The 19,151-nt window shown below is 42.6% G+C and overlaps 6 protein-coding genes across 8 annotated transcripts; 3 read left to right on the top strand and 3 right to left on the bottom strand.

The window, feature by feature from the left end:
• Positions 1-503: 503 nt before the first annotated feature.
• On the bottom strand, positions 504-2,961 carry alphaSnap (Alpha-soluble NSF attachment protein). Its single transcript, XM_017248472.3, has 4 exons — positions 2,711-2,961; positions 1,911-2,226; positions 1,531-1,851; positions 504-1,472 (listed from the first exon to the last, which is right to left on the bottom strand). The coding sequence occupies exons 1-4, from the start codon at positions 2,800-2,802 to the stop codon at positions 1,323-1,325; spliced, it is 879 nt and encodes a 292-aa protein (XP_017103961.1). The 5' UTR covers positions 2,803-2,961; the 3' UTR covers positions 504-1,322.
• Positions 2,962-3,493: 532 nt separating this feature from the next.
• Positions 3,494-6,213, bottom strand: polo (Serine/threonine-protein kinase polo). The gene is made up of 5 exons (XM_017248457.3): positions 5,825-6,213; positions 5,273-5,497; positions 4,431-5,210; positions 3,939-4,367; positions 3,494-3,879 (listed from the first exon to the last, which is right to left on the bottom strand). The coding sequence occupies exons 1-5, from the start codon at positions 5,921-5,923 to the stop codon at positions 3,685-3,687; spliced, it is 1,728 nt and encodes a 575-aa protein (XP_017103946.1). The 5' UTR covers positions 5,924-6,213; the 3' UTR covers positions 3,494-3,684.
• A 373-nt stretch (positions 6,214-6,586) lies between these two features.
• On the bottom strand, positions 6,587-12,540 carry SCCRO4 (DCN1-like protein SCCRO4). Of its 3 annotated transcripts, none has more exons than XR_011442597.1 (7): positions 11,771-12,532; positions 11,508-11,695; positions 8,004-8,095; positions 7,686-7,939; positions 7,415-7,622; positions 6,975-7,358; positions 6,587-6,915 (listed from the first exon to the last, which is right to left on the bottom strand). XR_011442597.1 is itself a non-coding variant. In XM_017248478.3 (7 exons), exons 3-7 carry the CDS (start codon positions 11,612-11,614, stop codon positions 7,279-7,281), a joined length of 741 nt encoding a protein of 246 aa, XP_017103967.1. In that variant the 5' UTR covers positions 11,615-11,695; positions 11,771-11,819; positions 12,418-12,540; the 3' UTR covers positions 6,587-7,278. The 3 variants fall into 3 exon arrangements, 2 of the variants coding, with proteins under 2 accessions (XP_017103967.1, XP_070135457.1); XM_017248478.3 differs by having other exon boundaries at positions 6,587-7,358; positions 11,771-11,819; positions 12,418-12,540; XM_070279356.1 differs by having other exon boundaries at positions 6,587-7,358; positions 11,771-11,819; positions 12,189-12,533.
• Positions 8,823-10,911, top strand: LOC108130130 (lysosome-associated membrane glycoprotein 5). Its single transcript, XM_017248473.3, has 5 exons — positions 8,823-9,016; positions 9,236-9,318; positions 9,388-9,636; positions 9,792-10,201; positions 10,260-10,911. Exons 1-5 carry the CDS (start codon positions 8,926-8,928, stop codon positions 10,300-10,302), a joined length of 876 nt encoding a protein of 291 aa, XP_017103962.1. The 5' UTR covers positions 8,823-8,925; the 3' UTR covers positions 10,303-10,911.
• A 168-nt stretch (positions 12,541-12,708) lies between the features above and the next one.
• Pex23 (peroxin 23) lies at positions 12,709-17,421 on the top strand. The gene is made up of 6 exons (XM_017248448.3): positions 12,709-13,901; positions 13,957-15,335; positions 15,398-15,661; positions 15,718-16,417; positions 16,470-17,048; positions 17,108-17,421. The coding sequence occupies exons 1-6, from the start codon at positions 12,837-12,839 to the stop codon at positions 17,144-17,146; spliced, it is 4,026 nt and encodes a 1,341-aa protein (XP_017103937.2). The 5' UTR covers positions 12,709-12,836; the 3' UTR covers positions 17,147-17,421.
• A 102-nt stretch (positions 17,422-17,523) lies between these two features.
• Positions 17,524-18,691, top strand: FRG1 (FSHD region gene 1). Its single transcript, XM_017248477.3, has 5 exons — positions 17,524-17,680; positions 17,740-17,922; positions 17,980-18,178; positions 18,238-18,437; positions 18,501-18,691. Exons 1-5 carry the CDS (start codon positions 17,622-17,624, stop codon positions 18,646-18,648), a joined length of 789 nt encoding a protein of 262 aa, XP_017103966.2. The 5' UTR covers positions 17,524-17,621; the 3' UTR covers positions 18,649-18,691.
• The last annotated feature ends 460 nt before the right edge of the window (positions 18,692-19,151 follow it).

Below are 19,151 nucleotides of genomic sequence, written 5' to 3'. Positions count from 1 at the left end.
AAAAAAAAAAGTTGTTACAACGAAATAAAAAATATATCCACCCCTGCATTGCATACTTTAGGGAGTTTATGTTCATAAACTATATTAGTCTTGGGTGTTTGTACAGATATGACTAGCTAGACTTGTCCATTGGTGCCCAAAATTAACAAAAATTCTAGAAAGCTATTTGGAATAAATGAAAAAAACTACCGAACTTCATAATTGCATATTTTGATGATTTCAATACAAAAGACATATGGATATGGCAGGATCGGTTGTGCGTATATTGATAAAATCGTTTGATGCGAAGACAAGATTAATCCAAGCATGTAACTTTATTAATGTATTTTAAATTTGAATTATCTAGAGTAATGCACGCTTACTGGCATTACCCAGATCTTTTTCATTTGCTTTGGGTGTTATAGTTGGATTGTGTTGTATAGTATTAGTTTATGGATTAATTGTTTAATAAATATATTGATATTGTTTGTTCCGGCCCCATGATGGCCACAAAACTTGTTAGCTCCTTCGTAAGTTTATTTATTGGATTATAACTCTTTTTCGTACATGTTTATAGGAATTTGATCTACTAAACATTTTTAAAATTTTTCGAGATGGAATTTCTATAAATGTGACCCTCAAATATTTATAAGAATTCCTTTTCCTTTGTTTTTGGATATTTATAGGGATAATCTGTAATGCTTATATGGACATACATTTTATTCATTCATAGTGTATTGCGTACAATCTAAACGTATTGGTTTTTTGTTTACTTTTCTGAGTGCAGTAAATGGAAATATAATTTTAACCTCTTTCTCGATCACTACCAGGGACGTTTCGTAAATAATCTAACACACATATATAAAGTATTAAATAGTTTTGAGTTTGGTGGTAAGGTTCTCTAAAGGGCCTTTAACGCATTCAAATAAAACAGCAGCTAATTCAATATTTGGCTAGTTTCACAAATAACAAGAGTAACACAAATCAAAAACAGACAAAAATAACAGTGTCACATCCAATTCCTTAACTCGCACAATATAGGAAATGAAAACGTAACCAAATAGCTAGATGAACCGTGGCTTTTGCTCTGATTTCATTCGTTGCATGAGATAGATGTTACCTATAGAGTATGGGTTTATGGACTATTCAGTAAGTATCCTCGCGCGGTTAAGCAGGCTATTTTAATTTTGTATTTTTTTTTTATCATTGGGTGCCTTCAGGTTTAGCAATGCAACACGTTTAATAATTTTCTTTTAGTTATATATAGGTAGATTAATATCCGAACCGAATAAAGCATTTAATAAATGTTTATGTGACTTTATCAGAGAGTGTAATTGATTATTTTATCGCAAGTCTGGATCCTCGTCCGCAGCCTTCTTGATTCTAAGCAAAATTGTGGTGTACCACTGATCCAGTCGGGAGATGCTATCGTAATCCTTGACTGCTTCTGTGAATCCCTCAATGTTCTGCTCCTCCAGATGCTCGCACAGCACCTATAGTGGAAAAATCAGGGTTAAATGGTTGTGGATTATGTAGCTAATATAGTATTACCTTAATAAGCTTGAACTCTCGGGAGTCCTGGAATGCTGGGTACTGCTGCGCGTACTTCTCGATGGCGTGTTGGGCGTTGAGCAAATCCACACTCAGGTGGCAGAGGGCAGCCCGGAAGAAGTACTCCTTGGCACTGTACTTGAGCAGAGAGCTCTCTAATGAAGAGGCAGCCACTTGCTCGTAGATAGATATTGCTTTCTCGTAATCCTCCAACTGAGCGGCATACTGGGCCACCTTTAGCATGCACTTGTTGGCCGAACTGACAGACTCCTCGCCCTTGAAGAAGTCAGCCGCCTGCTCGTAGTGCTGAATTGACTTAGCCTGTGATATAGATAACACAAATAAGCTTTATATCAAACGAAACTCCCATGTTTACTTACCAGAGTTTGGGGATCAGCCTCGTACATCTCGGCAATGCTCTGGTGATGCTTGGCAGCCATCGTAAATCGGCCCATATCCGTGTAGATATCGATGGACTTCATCAGGCAATTGACGGCGCTCTCCACATCCACCTTCTTGTAGCAATTCGAGGCATCCACATAGCAGGTTCCAGCATCGTGGCGACTTCCGGCCCGGGCGTGTAGAGTGGCTGCCTCGCAGAAGCATTCGCCAGCCTTTGTCCAGTTCTTGGACATCTTAAACATGTTGCCAGCACGTTGGTAGCACTCGATAGCATCTTCAACCTTGTTGGAGCCGCTAATATAAGAATGATAATTTTGTTAAATTATATTTTTGTATAATTTTTTCTTATAATTATTAAGCCATCTAATCGGAATTTTATAATAGATATTGGGCCTATACCCAATTTCATTAAATTGTTTATTAATGGTAGTTAAAACTTTTGAAAACTATGAATCATCCTACACATTGGAAAGTTATCGCCAACAAACAAATACCTTGTATGTATCATTTAACCTTTGGCGTGGAAGAGTTGAATTATGGCTTATCTATATTTGAATATATGTATTTCAGCATAACCTGATATAGGCAATGATAATGTAAAATCAACATTTTGCGTTGTTTCTCAAAGTGGGGTGTGTGAAACAACTATACATAGATACAGGTGTAGATTTTTATGGGAAAAATAGGTATTATATGAAATCATAGCTTGAAATCCATTTTATTTGATGTAAACGTATTTTCTATCTCACTGCCGTGGCAAACTATACAAGATACGAACCCGAATAGTGACCCAAGAAAGCCCTTTTGTTGGGTCAACTTCTTCTCGGCCTCGGCCATCAGCTGGAGCGCTTTTTGCTCGTTATCACCCATGTTGTATATGTATCTCGAGGACTAACGCTCTCCTCGCCACTTATCGCATCTAAAAGTTACGATTTTTTTCGGCTTTGTCTGGATTTTCGCAGATTTTACGAGTGTGTACGTATTGGAATCTTTAATTCTGCAGGAAAATAAAATCAATATGCGCAAGTTTCATATCGATTGGGTCGATGCTTCTAGTGCCTATCGCACACCGTTTATCGATATTTGATACTCGTTACACATTCCAATCAGAAAACTGTTACAATTCAATTTTCACAAAAAAGGAGTTAAATATTTTTGAATTTCTTTTATTTTTAATCAGAAATCAGTTTTTGCTTGTTAATACTTTATTAAATCGTTTATTATTCGCTTTGTGATTCGTAAATAGTTACAAACTTAATTCTATCATGTATCTATGAGAAAAATTGTGAAATATTTTGACAATTTCTATTTATTACAATTTTCATCCAATCTGCACTGCAAATTAAAATGATAAATGGGAATATAATGTTTCCAGCATATAAATTGTTCATCAGTCAGCTGGAGGCAAAATGGAAATATGTTTTTCTTCAGCCACGATTTAATTGGTTTGGAAAAATCTCCTTTTAATTTTATTAAGTTTGTTCGAAAACCATAAAACAGATATATATTTTTGAAGGTTGGCCCAACATTGTATAAAATGTATGAATTGATAATCGGCAAATGAAGACAAGGCGAAAACAATAAAACTTTATATAAACATAGAACAAGCGTAAAAAATTTAAACAGAAACTATAATTTTAAAGATTCGTGGATTGGTGATTCGTGGGCGGCTATAGACGATGTCTGCCAAAAGCCATGGGGACTTGACTTAAACTTAAGTTTGACCTTACAATGATAGATTGCCGGCCTCAATCAAATGAACATCTTCTCCAGCATTTTCCTAAGTTTCTCCTGGGCGTAGCGGATCTTCTGGTATAGATCCTTAGACACTCCGTTCTCTACGATGGTAGAGAAACGGTAGGTGCGGAAATTCTTTTCGTGATCCATATAAGTTATGGCACTCATGCGCGGGCACAGAATAAGCTTCATGTGATCTGAGAAGTTGAGCTGAAATGACAAATGAGTGGTTAAATAATGAATATTTTATGTATGGGACTTTCATTTACCTGCACGGATCCGTTGGTGAGGTGCATCACCACGGCGCAGGTTGTTCGGAACCAAGAGTGTAAATGAGGCATACGCGAGATCTGATCGCTTTCGATGTTCACGTTGTTGGCGCCCGCCTTCACCAGATGCTCGATCATGTAGCGCTTGAAGTACGACAGCAGCTTCATCTTCTTGTCCAGCGATTTGCAGTAATCGGTGGTGGTCATGTAGCTCTCCTTTCCATCCTTGTCGATGAAGTGCACGTTGATCTGGTTGGGCAGTAGGATAAGCTTGGTGGTGTCGTTGAACATCACGCCGATGCCTTCATCGCATAGCTGGTACCCGAAGCCATATTTGTCACTGTAGTCCACCCACTTGGAAATCCAGAAAAGAGGCTGAGCTGCTGGGTCTGTGTTCTCGTCGCCCAGGTTTCCTTGCAGAATGCGTGGCTAGAAGCGAGAAAAGATAAGATAAGAATAAGATAAAAGATAAGAATTATAATTGATAATTACCTTTCCATTGATGAGGTTAGTGAGCTGCTGGTATAGGCTCTCGATATCGCTGCGGTAGTCCTCGCTGTGGCGACACACCTGTGCCGAGGCTGTGATGGCATCATGAAGATTGGCTTTAAGGAATGTAGACTCCAGCCGGGTATCGTCTCTAATGCCGTTCATCTCTGATAGCGGTTTACGATGGATAGAGTCCTCGATGATTTCGTTGTTACCAAGACGTGGAGCCATCGTGAGACAAGAACTGGGCAAGAACATGGGCACCTTTGATCCCTTGAGGAACTCAAAGTTCAACAGCTGACCGATGGCAGGTCGGCTCTCTGGATTCGGCTGCAGCATGGCAATAACCATATCGGCAGCTGGTTTTCTTAAGTAACTGGGTACCCGGTACTCGCACTTCTTGATCTTCGAGTAGGTGTCCTTCAGAGTCTTGGTTTCAAACGGCGGTTGACCCACCAGTAGCGTGTACATGACACAGCCGATCGACCAGATGTCCACCTCAAACGAGTGGCCCTTCTTTGTGAGGATCTCCGGGGCAATGTAGTTGGGCGTTCCGCACAGAGTCTTTTTCCGCTCGCCCTCGTATTCAATGCGTGTAGCCAGACCGAAATCACCAATTTTCACATGCAACATATCGTTCAGGAAGAGATTTCCCAGCTTCAAATCACGATGGATGATCCGGTTGTCGTGCAGATACTTGACGCCCTGAATAATCTGATAGATGTAGTACCGGCACTCGAACTCCGTGATGCTTTTCCTCCGCTTGTGCAGCTCCATCATCGACTAATATTGCCAATAAAGGATTAATTAAATAATTGGTCTATTAGAGTGATGATATTACTTACCCGTTTCTTGCATAGCTCCAGCACAATGTATATGTTTTGGGGATCTTCAAAGTAGCTGTGGAATTTGACGATGTTCGGATGGTTAAGGCTGCGGTGGATGGTGATCTCCTGAGCTGTCTTTTCCTTCTGATTGTGCTTGATCATCAGCTTTTTGGAAACGATCTTGCCGGCGAACACGTCGTCGGTGTCCACATCAATAATTTCATAGCATTTGGCAAAACCACCCTAGAAGGATATAAAAATTTGTTACTTTCATTTCAGACTTGTAGCCAACGCCTAACTCTTCAATAAATAGCAATCAAGTTATGTATCTTGTGGAAATTAATTTTTAAGACACTGAAGTCGCGCCAAAACTTAATACAAAAAAAAACAACTGCCTGCATTCTCTTCTGCTCCTTCTTTCTTCTCACGCATACAGACACATGCTCCTCGGGCAACAACAACAAAGGAACGAAAGGGCGCAAAGGAGACAAAAAACGATAGCTGGCTGAGGACACAGCCGCATGCATGGACGCCACAGGAACTTCTTTCATATTCCACTTCCGCACTCACCTTTCCAAAGAACCGCATGCGTTTGTAGGTCTTTCGCTGGTTGGAATCATACAGGCGATCCGGAATATCCGAGCTCTTATCGTCGGGCTTTGCGGCCATCTTGCGGCAGACTTTTTACTTTTGGGGCTCCTTTTTGCACTGGCGTTCTCGAGGTGATCGCGAAAAATTCCTTTGCGCGTCGACTGATGCCAATTTTATCACACTGAATGCTACTGGGGAGGGAAAAGGAGCGCCTTGCGAGATCCACACGATTGACAGGAAAAGCAGCACTCAGTTTTAAGTTAGGCCCTTGGCCCGACAACAGCGAAATGGCTCAGAAAACAGACGCAAAGCGGAGAACGCGCGGAACCGTTCGATTTATTTGAAAATGCTGTGAATGTAGAGGTGGTAAATGCCAATGTCACCCATAGAATTGGTGGCTAGTGTTGGTAAAGATGAAATTTATCCGTTACGGTTTAAATTGTTATTTGAATATTTGTATAAAAATTGGATGAAAATTGTACAAAATTTGTTCCAATTATTGATTTTAGTTAGAATGAAATATTATTAATATAAAAAATAATTACTTTCAATTATTGGATTTGTAAACTTCTATCGATAATTTCTGGTATATTTGTTACGAAAGTCGTTATCGGTTAGGGTTGTAAAACGTAATTGGAGCCGTTAGAAGTTTAAATTTTCATATTTTCCTCCTAATCTATTTTTAAAATTCAACGAATTCCAATTCCAGGCCCAAATTATTAAAATTAAAACACAAGCCTATTTGTTCACTTAATATTTTTATTAATTAATCCCCAAATATTGTTTTTCTACATTGATTTAATAACGACTATGACTGCCCCAGTATTGGTGTTGATCTTTTTTTTATAGATTTTGACATTGCTGCTGATATTTTGTTGATTTTCGGGTTTCTCTTGAATTGCTTAATTGTTTGTTCTATGTTTTTAGATCTATTGGGGGTCTCTTGGTTATTGCCATCGTTACATTCTTCTGGGTTTACTTTTTACAAGCTGCCCCCATTTTGGCTCTTGTTGCTGTTTTCCTTTTTTTGTTATTGTTTTTCTTTTCTCTTTCAATTCTTCAATGGATTCCTTAAGATTAGAGAATTGTGGTTTTAGCTTTTAGTTGTCGTTAATACATAAATTATTACATTAAATATATTATCAATAGTTTAGTTTCATAGTTGGTTGCTTTGCCAGTGTTAATGCCAGTCTCTCCAAATGCCTTATATTTCCGTGTGGTTGAGTGGGTGTGGCTTTCTGTTTTTTTGGGTATGATTGGCCCATTGTGTGGTGCGAGTTCCGCTGTGAGTGTATCCTTTAGTTTTGCTCTTCTTCGCCACAAATAATCCGCCTTTGATTCGTACCGCAACTTCTTCCATTGACTCCTACTCCTCCGCACTGATCTTGCTCCCAAAAGTTGAACTAGAAATAGGCGACTTGATACAGCATCTCTCAGCTGGACCCGGGACTCGAGTTTGCCAGACTCCGCTGCGATCGCAGCCATTCCACAAACTCATCCAACATGACGGGCCCTAAAATGATAAACCATATAGTATAAACGTCTAAGATCACAGTATGGTGTACTTACATGCCCCGTCTATATCGTAATTGGACAAGTCAATGCAGATGGTGCGCGAAAACTCTAAAATATTACACCACTGATCCTTGTTGATCACCTTGTACTTTGATTGCTCTAGAAACTGTGCGAACTGCGGATATAGCGGCCAGTGCTTGCCGAGTAACAACTGCAGCATGGCCTTGGCTGTAAGAATATCCATACTTCGTTGATCAGAGTCCTGGAATATAGAATAAAGATTTATTTGATTCTGTGCCTTGTTTGAGAATTACTTCCTACTCACCTTGGCAAAATCGTAGGCGTATCTGTAGATGCTTTTGAAGGAGTTGGGATCGTTGAGTATGCTGCGCAGATAGTCCAGTTTCACAACCATTTTCGCTGCCGAGTCGCACTCGAGATCTGTGAGACCCTTCAGCCACTCTTGTTGACTAAAGAAGCCCATCTGGGTGGCGCCCATTTTGTAGGCCAGCACCAGCATCACAATGTTCTCGGGCTCCACGCCGATATCCTCGCAAAACTTCTCCATACCGTCGGGACCTGATTAAGATACCAACAGTTATGTAAACCTGGGCACTTTCACAATGCTACTTGAGGAACCTACCCAGTGTCTCTGGTTCGTCGGGAGTAGTGTATTCTTGGAACCATGTCAGACATCGCTTTTGACTGAATCCATCCTCTGCTCTGATATGGCGTCTGAAGTTAAGAGATGTAATATTATTGTATTTTATGGTATAAGTTTTTTTAGACCCACTCTGCCATTGGTTAGAATCATCTAAGTTTTTAAGAATTTTCTACAATTTTAAGAATTTAGAGACCAGAGTTTTAATCGAATCTATCGCTGACTACTGATGGCCTCTTTTTGTTTATTGTATTCGACTTTGTCTCATTTCTCAGGGGTTTCTATCTGAATGTTGGTTCCTAAAAATAGCGATAGTAAACATGGCAGAGCAGAGACGAGGCCATTGTCAAGAGCACCGGCGCTCTGGGAAACAAACAAAAATAAAATAATGCCAACCAAGATATGACATATAGAATTGAGAAGAAGAAAGTGCAACATAGTACTAATTAAAGGCCAACGAACTAGTATTTTATGAGAATATAGAGTATAGAGAAAACACTATATTTCCATCATAAATATCAGATCAGTTTTATTAACTATGTAGATATATGTTTTAGGGAAGGTATAATAATTTCTATCCCCCCAATTTCTTTCGGTGCACTGATACATGTATGTGTCCACATCTGCTTCAGCGTCCCATCACCGGCGACTGCGCAGACCAAAAGCGAGAGTGAAGTCCCATCACTGGTGGGGGGAATGGGGTAATTGGGGGCTTATTTTAGTCCTGACTAGCAGTGGGTGGATTTCAGAAGACTGCTCCAGGAGCAGTCGGAATTTATATGGGCCAGTTGTGCGCAGGAGCCGAAACAGGAAACACGTCGTAGTTGCGTTGTGCCGAGACTGCAGAGTAAAATTGTCATTGGAATCGACCAGAGTAGAGTGTAAAAAGGGTTCCCCAACTAAGATGAAACTAATCACCTTCGACAAGTCCCTGTCCAGGCTACAAGGATTGGGGAACATAGCCATTGTTATCTCATCGCTCCTGGCACTTTTTGGTAAGCATTAGATACTCTTGGGGCGAGAGATTCGGTTCATGGTGATGATGGTGGGGGACTGTTGGGGGGGAGTCCGTCCCAAAAATCGATACTGTCGAGGACGGGTTCTGACACACTGACTGAAAAATGAATTAAACTGGATGACGACGAACAACCTGTGAATCGTGTGCAGCAACCTTTGAAACTTGATTTTTTTTTTTTTTTGTTGGTTTGGTTTAGCAACTGCCGCCCACGGGCTACAGCTGCCCGTCTTCTCAACCAAAACGCCAAGGGTCAGCAAGTACACAACCAAATCGCCATCGGTAAGCTAACCCCAACTAACTAAGTCCTCCTCTCCTCCCCAATCCAATTAAACCTAATTTCGCTGGTAGGCCTCGTCGATGAATCACGATGCTACTGCCTCGCTGTATCGCTTTAATGCCACCAACGGGATTACCTGCATCTTGATGCAAGTGGACGGTTTGATCAGCATCAAGTATCGCAACAAGCTGAACGAGGACGTGGAGGCGGATCTGTATATGCCGGACGACCCCCAGTTGAGTGGCGAGTGCGTCGAGTCGAATCTGGAGATTCTGACCATGGACTTTAAAGGTTTCCGCTTGTCCATGACATTCAAAAAGGTGCGTGGGTTGATGCGGTGGAAATGCCACCCTTAAGGTCAAAGGTTGGCATCGATACCTGCCTCAAAAAGTAATTTGAAAAGTTGCTTAAATTATAAATTAGGTTCCAGTTTTTTGTTTTTAAAAATATCCTTACAAGTAAACTTCTCTTCTAGTCATCTGGCGGCGAGGGTTGGTATATCAACCTGTTCGAGCTAACCTATTCCTCCTCCAATACACTGTTCGAGCACCCCGATCGCCCAGGACTGGACGTCAAACTAACCTCTCCCGCCCAGACACCCATGTACTTCCCGACGCCGGTCGGCAAGTCCTACGTTTGCGACAAGGAACAGACTGTGATTATGTACGCCCCCCACGATTCCGGCGACCAATCCGGTCATATAGCCCGTCTCTATCTGCGCGACATGCACATGCAGAGCTTCATGTTCAAGGATAGCGGCAAGTGGGGCCCGTCGTTCCACTGCAGCGCCACCGGATCTTATCGCGACGAGACGGCGCCCCTGGCCGTGGGAACTGCCCTGGCCATCGCCGTACTGCTAACCATATCTGGCTACGGCGGCTGGAGGTAAGACCCATTTCAACCACCTCATCAAATGAATATGCTAATGGATTCGCTTTCGCAGGTACTTCAAAATCAAGAAGGTCCAGTACGGATCAATGGAGTGAGGAGGAGATTGGGGCAGACTATGAAGTAAAGCGTTCGTTTTCGTTCAACTATTTGATCATATCGTTGTCTACACATATCCCCCACGTTTGTTGGATCTATTGCAATCCCTGTAGTCCTATAATTTTAAAATTAAGAATTGTCCGGGGCAGTTTACGAGATAATTGAGAAAGTAACTAAAGATACATATATGAGAAATGCAAATGTCTTCCATATTGTTAAAGTATAAAATAATAGTGCACCATATATGATTATTAAATGTTAATATATATATATATATGTTCATGAATATATAACATGACTAACCGAAAACAAAATTATTATTTTAAACAGGCAATTAATGCTTGGCGAAAGACCAATGTTGGCACAGTGGACGACGTCATATCCGAATCTTATACTCTCCTGTTTCATAAATTTGATCGAAACACCTACTACTGAATACTCGTTTTATATGACACATTTTTGAAATGAAATCTCTCTCCTGCACCACCTCTAAAAACATTCATTACATTACAAGTTTGTCTCTTTGCCAATTGAAATATTGAAGGAAAGATATGAGTGGGGAAAGGCTTTTGTTTATATAATTAGTATTAAAGAGTTGACAAAAAAAAAAAATATGAAAATAAAATCTGATGCCTGCTGAACAAAATTGACTTTTAAATGGAGACTCCGATATGTTAGATTTTATTTAAAATATTTATAGCTTTTATTGATTAGTTATTCGTTATCTTTTTGATAAGGCAAGGCTCTTTTTGACTAATCAATACAATCAATACAAAATTAAAGATTGTATAGTTTATTTAGATTATTTAAATAATTTCAAACAATCTTGAAATTAAACTTCATTATAAATGTTGGGAATAAAATGAATTTAAAGTTCATTTCAGACCTGTTTTTATAATATTCTTTTTTAAAACCTAATTCTTTCTTTAAATGAAAAAATATCTACTTTAAAATTTTATCAGATTCTTAATTGTTTATCTATTTCTATATATTTTTATCTATTCCACTTATGGCATTTTTGTATCCACTTTTTGGCATTGAATATTGGCCGAAAATCTCTACACCGGAAATCAGATGATTCTCTGAACAGATGATACGACCTGCTTATTGTTATTTTCCTTTTTGTGTGTACAACGTCCCCGCCCCTATCCCTATCCCTATCCCTACTATTCCATATCCCTAAAATGCTGTTCAGTCGGCTCACCTGCTGCTCTGTTGTGTTGGTATGCTGGTGTAGCTGGTACGGGCTCTCTTCGATTGACCATCCATGTTGTCACCGATATCTGCAGCTCGGCGTTTACCCCGTGGCATGACTTATTGTGATGTGATTTCCAGATTTATCCGCCTGTGTCCTCCCCAGCAGGCCACCGAGAGTTTTGATTCTTTTAGGATCTGTGTGGGTATACGAACAATTTTCTGAATTGGTATATATATCTATATAGGTGTATGTATATCGGATGCACTTACCGCTGGGTTTTGTGATGAGACCAGTTTACTATAGCGTCAAGGTGGTTAACTGTTTTTTGGGGGTGAGAAACAAACCAAAATGTTATAGGGACACAGTAGTTCGGTGGGGTTACAATAAATTATGACTATTGCTGCTATTCCAGGGGAGTTTTCTGATAGCACAGGCTGCGATTTTTCGCCCAACCTTGCAACTTGACAGTTTCACGGGATGCACAGGATATCGGGGGATACATATAGCGCATATATACGCACAGCCTACATAACAATACGTGCGTAGATATGTGAATACTCGCTTTTATGAACGTTTGTACCCCCTGTATGTATGTGAGTTTTACTACTTCACTGCACGAAGAAACACCGGCTGCTGGGGAGAGAACTCGGCTCTGGACTCGGACACGGACACTACGGTGGTCCTTACGGCCGGAGATGTCGGTTCGGGGAAATCCTGGCAGCGCCAGCAGCTGATGTGACAGACGTCGGCCTGCGCGTGCTTTTGCTCGTTTTTGCTTTTATGCGTCGAACGTCGCCACACCAAAGATATGGTCTTTTGCTTCTTCCAGCTGCCGTACAATTATTCTAATACAATATTTCCTCCAATTGTGCTCTCCACTTTGACGTTTTGGAAGGAAAATTATTTAGAATTTTACCATAATTTTCAAAATCAATGTAAAATTTAGCTGGCGTTCGGTCTCTTGTTTGTAGCGTGACCACAGTACTCAAACATTAAAACACCGCTCTCGTTTGGTCACACTTCAAGTCGTACGGTCGACTACTGTGATAATTTTATGTTTTATAATTGCTTACATATGACTTTGTACTTTATGGACTTTATGTTTTGTTCCAACTTTCAGAGTTTGTGTCAATTATTTGAAGTTTATTTCATTACATTTGTCAAAAACAGTGAAAACAAAACGTTATCAAATTATCGTTATCGATTTATCGATATACTGATAAGAAATGGGTTGTTGATGTAGACTTGGTGCGCGATATGAAAAATCAATTTTTCCCAATTGTAAACAGAATGTGAGACAAAGAGAGGAGAAAACGCTTTTTTAAATACGCCACCATGCCCAGCTCATATTTGTTTGCCGCCAGCAGCGAGGGACGTGTTTATACGCTGTCCACCAGCTCAGCAGCCTGGCGGGAACTTCCCTATCTGGGACTGGAGTTCAAGAAGATCTGCGCTGTTCCCAATTTCCTATGGGCCATAGGCGGTGACCGACAAGTGTACGTGCATGTTCACGGCTTGGATGTGCCCATTAGGATAAGGGAAGAATCCTACGAGAACGAACGATGGCTCCCAATCGAAGGATTCTCGAAAACCCTGCTTCCCACGGATCGCTACAAATACTCCTCGGCGGATGGAAGCGTGGAGCGGAGTGTGGACAAAATTCGCCTGCCCTCGATGGCTTGGCAATGGGATGGTGACTGGCATCTGGATCTTGAGCTTGATGGACAGCAACTGCCAGAAGATGGCTGGATGTACGCCCTAGATTTTCCTGCTTCCTATTCGGCTAAGAAATCGTGGAACTCGTATGTCCGTCGGAGGAAGTGGATTCGCTTTCGGCGCTATGCTGCTTTAAACAGCTGGTGCGCTGTTGCTCCACTGCACAAGGATCCCACCCAGGAGCCATTCATCGACGTGGCCATTGGAGGAACCCATGTTCCCAACGCCCCAGCTGGCACTCTATGTGTTTGGGCAATCACCGCTCACGGTAGGGCGATGTTTCGCACAGGTGTGTCCAAGACCGCACCCGAGGGCCTACGTTGGACTGCCGTGCCCACCCCGACAGGTAGTGAGCTGTCACAAATAAGCGTGGGACCAACCGGCTTGGTCTGGGCGGTTTTGTACAACGGGCGCGTAATAGTTCGGACCGGCGTGACCCGGGATAATCTGTCGGGGGAGGCGTGGCTGGATGTAAAGACTCCTGTGGCAGCCACAACCCTTCGTATCGTCCACGTTTCCGTCGGTACGGATGCCGTGTGGTGTGTCACCAACGATAACCATGCCTGGTTTAGGAGGGGCATCAAAGGAGAGGCAGCTGGGATAAGCGAAGATTCGGCCATAGGCAAGGGCTGGGTGGAAATGGTTGGCAACATCTCTATGATTTCCGTGGCGGCGAACGATCAGGTGGGTACTTCTCCTTAGAAGGATATGATAATCATAATAAACAATACTCTCTCAGGTCTTTGCCGTTGGTGCCGCGGATCGATGCTTATACCACCGCTCAGGAGTCTCCGCGGCCGATCCCACGGGCAAAAAGTGGCGCCTCATTCAGTGCCCCATGCAAATTAGTCGCACTTCCAGCTCTCTCTCGATTGTCTCCCGTAAGAGTGGAGGCAGCAGCTCTACTCCGGGCTCCAAGCACCAGAGTTTTTCGAATCTGTACTCGAAGGAGAAGGAAAAGGGCGTCGTGGAGACGTGCGCAGTTATTGAAACGGTACTGCACAGTTCCACCGGCTCTTGTGCCAGCAATGGCGGTCCTAGTCTTCTTAAAAACGAGCGCTGGAAACTCAGCGCCGACTCTCCCCCCACAATTGGGAGCTTGAATCTGAACGATCGGCACAAGCAGCGCACAGCTGCTCTGCGAGAAACGTCACACGCCTCCAGCGCTCCGGCAGCTGATGTGGTGGAGATCACTGGCAAATTCGAAACGCAGCTAAGAAATCCACGTGCCTGGTCGCCAGTGCGTAGTGTTGGCTCCGTTGTGGGCATGGAAGCCCATCCGGAATCGGATTCAGCAGTATTCGAATCAGACTCGACTCACCACGGATCGGATGTGTTCTTGGGAGAGGACGACGACCATACGGGCTCACAATTCTGGACCGAGTGTGGTATTCTTTGGAGTTGCGTGGCACCAGGAGCAGTGACGGTAGATACCAGCAACATGCCCAATTGGTTCAACGAGCAGTCGGCCAGTGATAGTAAAGTGGACGTGAATGCCAACTGGCGGAAGGACATTCTCAGTAAACTGCAGCGTAGGCAGGAAAGGCTGGCCAAACTGCAGACTGTGGCCAAGTTCGAGAAGGCGGTGGAACTGTCCTCTTGGGTTAAATCGGCCGATGCTCGATACCAGCGTCCTGGTGGAGAGTTCGAGGACTGTGTCATAGAACTTGAGTGGGTTAGTGGTAGTGGAAACACCTCGCAGTCAGGTGATTCGGGAACTTTTACGGTTCTTAGTCCGGATGGTGCGGCCACCAAGATTCAGTTCCCCCTGTCTGACATCACTTGCGTGCAGTGCTGCAGTGAAGCCGGATCTCCAAGGATTGCTATTCATGCACCCCACCTGCCAGTCAACTGCTCTCCGGTGAAGCTGCAGTTCTCCAGCGACTCTGAGATGGAGGATTGGCTTTCCCATCTCTCCTCCGTTTGCAGTCAAATGAATTCGTTGATTGGAAAACCGGCTAGCAATGCCATTTGGTTGACCAGCGAACTGGGTGATGTGTTCGTCTTTGACGCGGCCAACATGAAGGCTCAGCAAACTTCCGAACCTGGCGAAGGGTACATGGAAAAGATGGACGTCTCTACTTGTGAGACTCCTTACTTTAACACTCTCTACAATGGGTTAGTGGGTGATGATGATCTGTTAATTATTTTCTTTAATGTATGTACCCCTTTATTTTTAGAATGCCATTTGGTACTGAACTGGAGATTTCCGGCTGCGTATATGACGATGCTGATCAAATTCGTTTCGATCTCCAATCCCACTACACGATTAAAGTGCAACCACATCGCGTGGAGAAGCATCGTGTTATAGCCTTTCATTTGAATCCCCGCTTCAATGAGCGCACCACTGTCCTCAATTCTATGAAGGAATCCGAGTGGCTGGACGAGATTCGTAACGACAAGATGGTCTTTGCACCAGGAGCAACATTTACCTTGAAAATAAAGTGAGTTACCTTCGTCGCATCTCTGTCCAACGGAAACTAACGATGTACTCTTGTAGGGCTCTGCCGGATCATTACCTGATCATTGTGAATAATGCGGTTTACACGGACTACAAGTACCGCATTGATCCGGAGAGCGTGACCCGGCTGTACGTGAGTGGGCGTATTAAGCTTTTTAGTGTGTTGTACCGCTGTCCCTCGCCTATCATATCCATGGAGCGGATGCACTGGCGGCAAATGGGTGGCCACGTCAGACGAGTCTTTAATAGTGGGGCAGATGTGGTCTGGGGTATCTCATGTGACAACACCGCCTGGGTCTACAACGGCGGTTGGGGGGGCATGTTCCTGAAGGGCTTGGAGGGCTCCGGAAAAATCAACGCCATGATTGACACGCACACCTACTATGTGTACGAGAATCAACGATGGAATCCCATCAGTGGATTTACTGCAAAGAGCTTGCCCACAGACCGGCACATGTGGAGCGATGTCACTGGCCGGCAGAAACGCAGCAAGGAGCACACCAAACTGCTGTCCACGCACTGCGAGTGGATCTCCGACTGGGCCATTGACTACAATATTCCCGGGGGTGCCGACAAGGAGGGTTGGCAGTATGCCATCGACTTTCCTGCCAACTACCATGCCCATAAAAAACTCACCGACTGTGTGCGGCGCAGAAGGTGGATGAAGCGATGCCGGCTTACCAGTAGCGGGCCATGGCAGGAGCTCAGTCAGTCCAAGATCCTTGACGCTGCTTTGCAGGTACTATATATTTTTCAAAATTTGTTCCCAATTGTAATTTAAATCCTTTTAGGTGTTGGATGATGATGTGGACAGTGGCCAGGGCGACCGAAACCAAGTAGTAGCTGCTTGGGCCATCGCCTCCAATGGCGATGTACTCATCCGACATGGAGTATGCAGTCAGAATCCGCGAGGTGAAGCCTGGGAGCACATCGTCAGCGACCAGCCGCTCGTAGGGATCAGCGTTGGGCCTACTGGTCAGGTTTGGACAGTAGCTCGGAACGGCATGGTATTCTTTCGGTACGGAATCAGCCAACAAAATCCGTGCGGTGATGCCTGGCAGCAGGTTGAGGCTCCTGCCGGAGTCACCTTCAAGGCAATAAGTGTTGGACGCGCGGGTATCTGGGCTCTGGACAACCAACAGCGCCTGGCTGTAAGGAAAGAGATCTCCAAGACCTTTCCGGAAGGATCCCACTGGCAATTCCTACCCAATGCCGCCAATGTACCACCGCACACGGAACAGCACTGTGGTTTTCGATCGGTGTCTGTAGGTTCCGAGGTATGGGCCATTTCCCTTAATGGCGTCATTTGCAAGCGGTGCGGGATCACTAAAGAGAATCCTGCCGGTGTTGGTTGGAACCTTGGCATTGCAGTAAGTATTTCAATATACATTTTTTTAACCGAATTATAGAATATATTTTTTGATTTCAGGGCCAGTGGCAAAATGTGTCTGTGGAAGGATATATGTAAAGGACCTGATTTCTATGTACCACGAAATCCTATTTACAAACATTCTATTTATGTGTACTAATTGCTTTTTTGCCAATGCCTTTCCAAAGTATTTGAAGTCAAATAATTCCAATATAGGCTTATTACATTTAATATTTAAGATGTATTTATTATAATTTAAGTTAAATTATGAAAAAAAGTGTTAAGCTTAACACTACTTGCGATTATTTATTGATTTAAATTGTAAACCAATATTAAACCTCAATATTAAAAGTATTAATGTAAAAAACTAAAAACATCTTTTCAAAAATTAAGGTAAACCTTATTTAAAATTTTGAATATTATATTTTATCGGTATATCGGTAGTTTATAAAAAAAAGTTATCGATACATACAATATATTTCCCATCCCCAAAGCGTATGTGTATTGTTTATATTTTTCCGCACAACCAAAAAACATTTGTTTATTTCTTTATTAATAAAATATTGGTGTTACTATGTCTGATTATGACAATATACGCATCAAGAAACTTGTTTTAAAGGGTGAAAAACACAAGTTAGTACATAATAATATATTTTGGCAATTATATTTGTATTAAACATGCGTGTTTTCAGGAAAAGCAAGAAACGTAAGAAGGAAAAAGATGAACCGGGATCTTCGAAGAAACCTAAGGTCGTGGTGGATGAGGACGCAGTGGAGCATGGCGGCTGGTGGTCGGCCAAGACAGCTGCAGACATCACTGGCACTGTTTCCATCGAATTTGGAGATCGCTCCTATCTGAAGGCTTTGGATAATGGGTATACCATTCTCTGTTTTTAATCAAGTATGGCTTTAATTGAAAGGATAATTTTCAGTTTGTTTACCCTGGGCGCACCACACAATGCTGGAGATGGCCCTGATCCTGAAGAGATATTTACGGCCTTCCCGGTCAATGACCGAAAAGTTTCCTTCAAATCAGGTTATGGAAAATATCTGAAGATTGAAAAAGACGGCATGGTCACGGGACGATCTGAAGCTGTTGGCAGCATGGAACAATGGGAGCCAGTATTTGAGGTGTTTATACAGATTTTAATTCGTTATTCTTTTCCGAAACTAAAATCCTCCTGATATAGGATAACCGAATGGCTCTGTTATCGGAAACGGGACACTTTATGTCCATTGATCCCGAAGACGATGCTTGTGTGGCGCTAAGGAAAAAGGTTGGCGAACATGAAGTATGCAAAGTGCGGAGTAATGCTTCAAGAGATGTGGTCGTGGACACGGAGCCCAAAGAGGAAAAGGGTGACCTAGGCGAAGTTGAAAGGAATTATGTGTATGTTTTAATATTCCTCTTGATTTGTAATCATTATATCCTTAAAACTCTTTAATCCTACAGGAAAAAGTTCCAGAAATTCCAAGATAAAAAGATGCGTATTAACCAAAACAGCATCAAGGAACTGGAAGACGCCAAATCACAAGGATCCTTGCATGAAGCTCTTTTAGACAGAAGAAGCAAAATGAAGGCAGATCGGTATTGCAAATAGACACCTTTATTCCAATGGAATATAGAGATTTGATTATAACGACAATTGTCATAAGTGAAATGCTTTTAAAGAGCATTTTAATATTCATTAAATAAATTTGTGTTTAAATTTGCAATATTTTCTTTTCATTACAAACATCAACACTAGTTGCCTGTTATTTATTTATTGTCTTACAGTAACAATCCCCACAAATAGCCAATTTAATATTGAATTTACAAGTTACACATCCCAAATGCAATATCAATACGGGTTGCACACAGATTTAAGGATGCAGATTTGGGATTAATTTGCTTTGGATTTGAGAGACAGTTCGGGTAACTGTCCAGCAGACTTTCCACCCCTGCTTTAGCCGTTAGAAGGAAGCCTTTAGCCGGCAAGCTGGAACTAGCAACAGACGGCGTCACAACATGGCACGAGCCCAACCACCCGCCGCCACCCAGCCACTCCAGTCGGTACCAGAGCCACCCCCCTGGCAGGCGACAAACAACAACCAACCCACCACC

This window comes from Drosophila bipectinata, chromosome 3L, assembly GCF_030179905.1.
Source record: "Drosophila bipectinata strain 14024-0381.07 chromosome 3L, DbipHiC1v2, whole genome shotgun sequence".
Classification (NCBI taxonomy): Eukaryota; Metazoa; Arthropoda; class Insecta; order Diptera; family Drosophilidae; genus Drosophila; species Drosophila bipectinata.
The sequence above is the reverse complement of the archived record's forward strand: the minus strand, read 5'-3'. Positions and strand labels throughout refer to the sequence as shown.